Source organism: Buceros rhinoceros, unplaced genomic scaffold, assembly GCF_000710305.1.
Source record: "Buceros rhinoceros silvestris isolate BGI_N320 unplaced genomic scaffold, ASM71030v1 scaffold33197, whole genome shotgun sequence".
Taxonomy (NCBI): Eukaryota; Metazoa; Chordata; class Aves; order Bucerotiformes; family Bucerotidae; genus Buceros; species Buceros rhinoceros.
Window position 1 is genome coordinate 1,004 of NW_010422127.1, and position 417 is coordinate 1,420.

A 417-nucleotide genomic window follows, 5' to 3' on the forward strand; every position below is an offset into this window, starting at 1 on the left:
GGAGCTGCCTGGCTAATCCAGGCGTGCAAAACGCTGCCCCTGGAGCAGAACCTGGAGCCCCAGCCTGAGGCACAAGGACTTACCTGGAAATCATCAGTTTTCTTAGTGAGCAGACGACGTGTTCTGCGTCACCTGGAATAACCCGGAGACAGAAGCGTCAGCGTTCAGCCACCACCTGCAGCTCCAAACGGTCCCGCCGCGTTCCCAGCAGCAGCAGAAGGGAACGTTTGGGACACAAAGCAGCGCGAGGGCAGAGAACCAGCAGCCACAAGTCAAGCTGCAGCCTCTCACTCTGCTACCAGGACGCACCCGGGAACCACCACCACACCCACACCCCTCCCCAGCAGCCCCACGGGTGCAGGACTGGGCTCAGCACCGGCGGTGCAGCTCAATCCTCCCGCTTTCTGGAGGAGGCCA

General features: G+C 61.9%; 1 protein-coding gene across 1 annotated transcript in view; it reads right to left on the minus strand.

Moving 5' to 3' along the window:
* Window positions 1-102: 102 nt before the first annotated feature.
* The window catches only part of LOC104496777 (protein-tyrosine sulfotransferase 2), a gene marked incomplete at its 5' end in the record, with an annotated part of 3,780 nt that continues 3,465 nt past the window's right edge, over window positions 103-417 (minus strand). Inside the window, one exon of the mRNA XM_010139942.1 lies at window positions 103-149. Within this exon, the coding sequence (XP_010138244.1) occupies window positions 103-149 (47 nt within the window). The remainder of the gene's footprint in view (window positions 150-417) is intronic.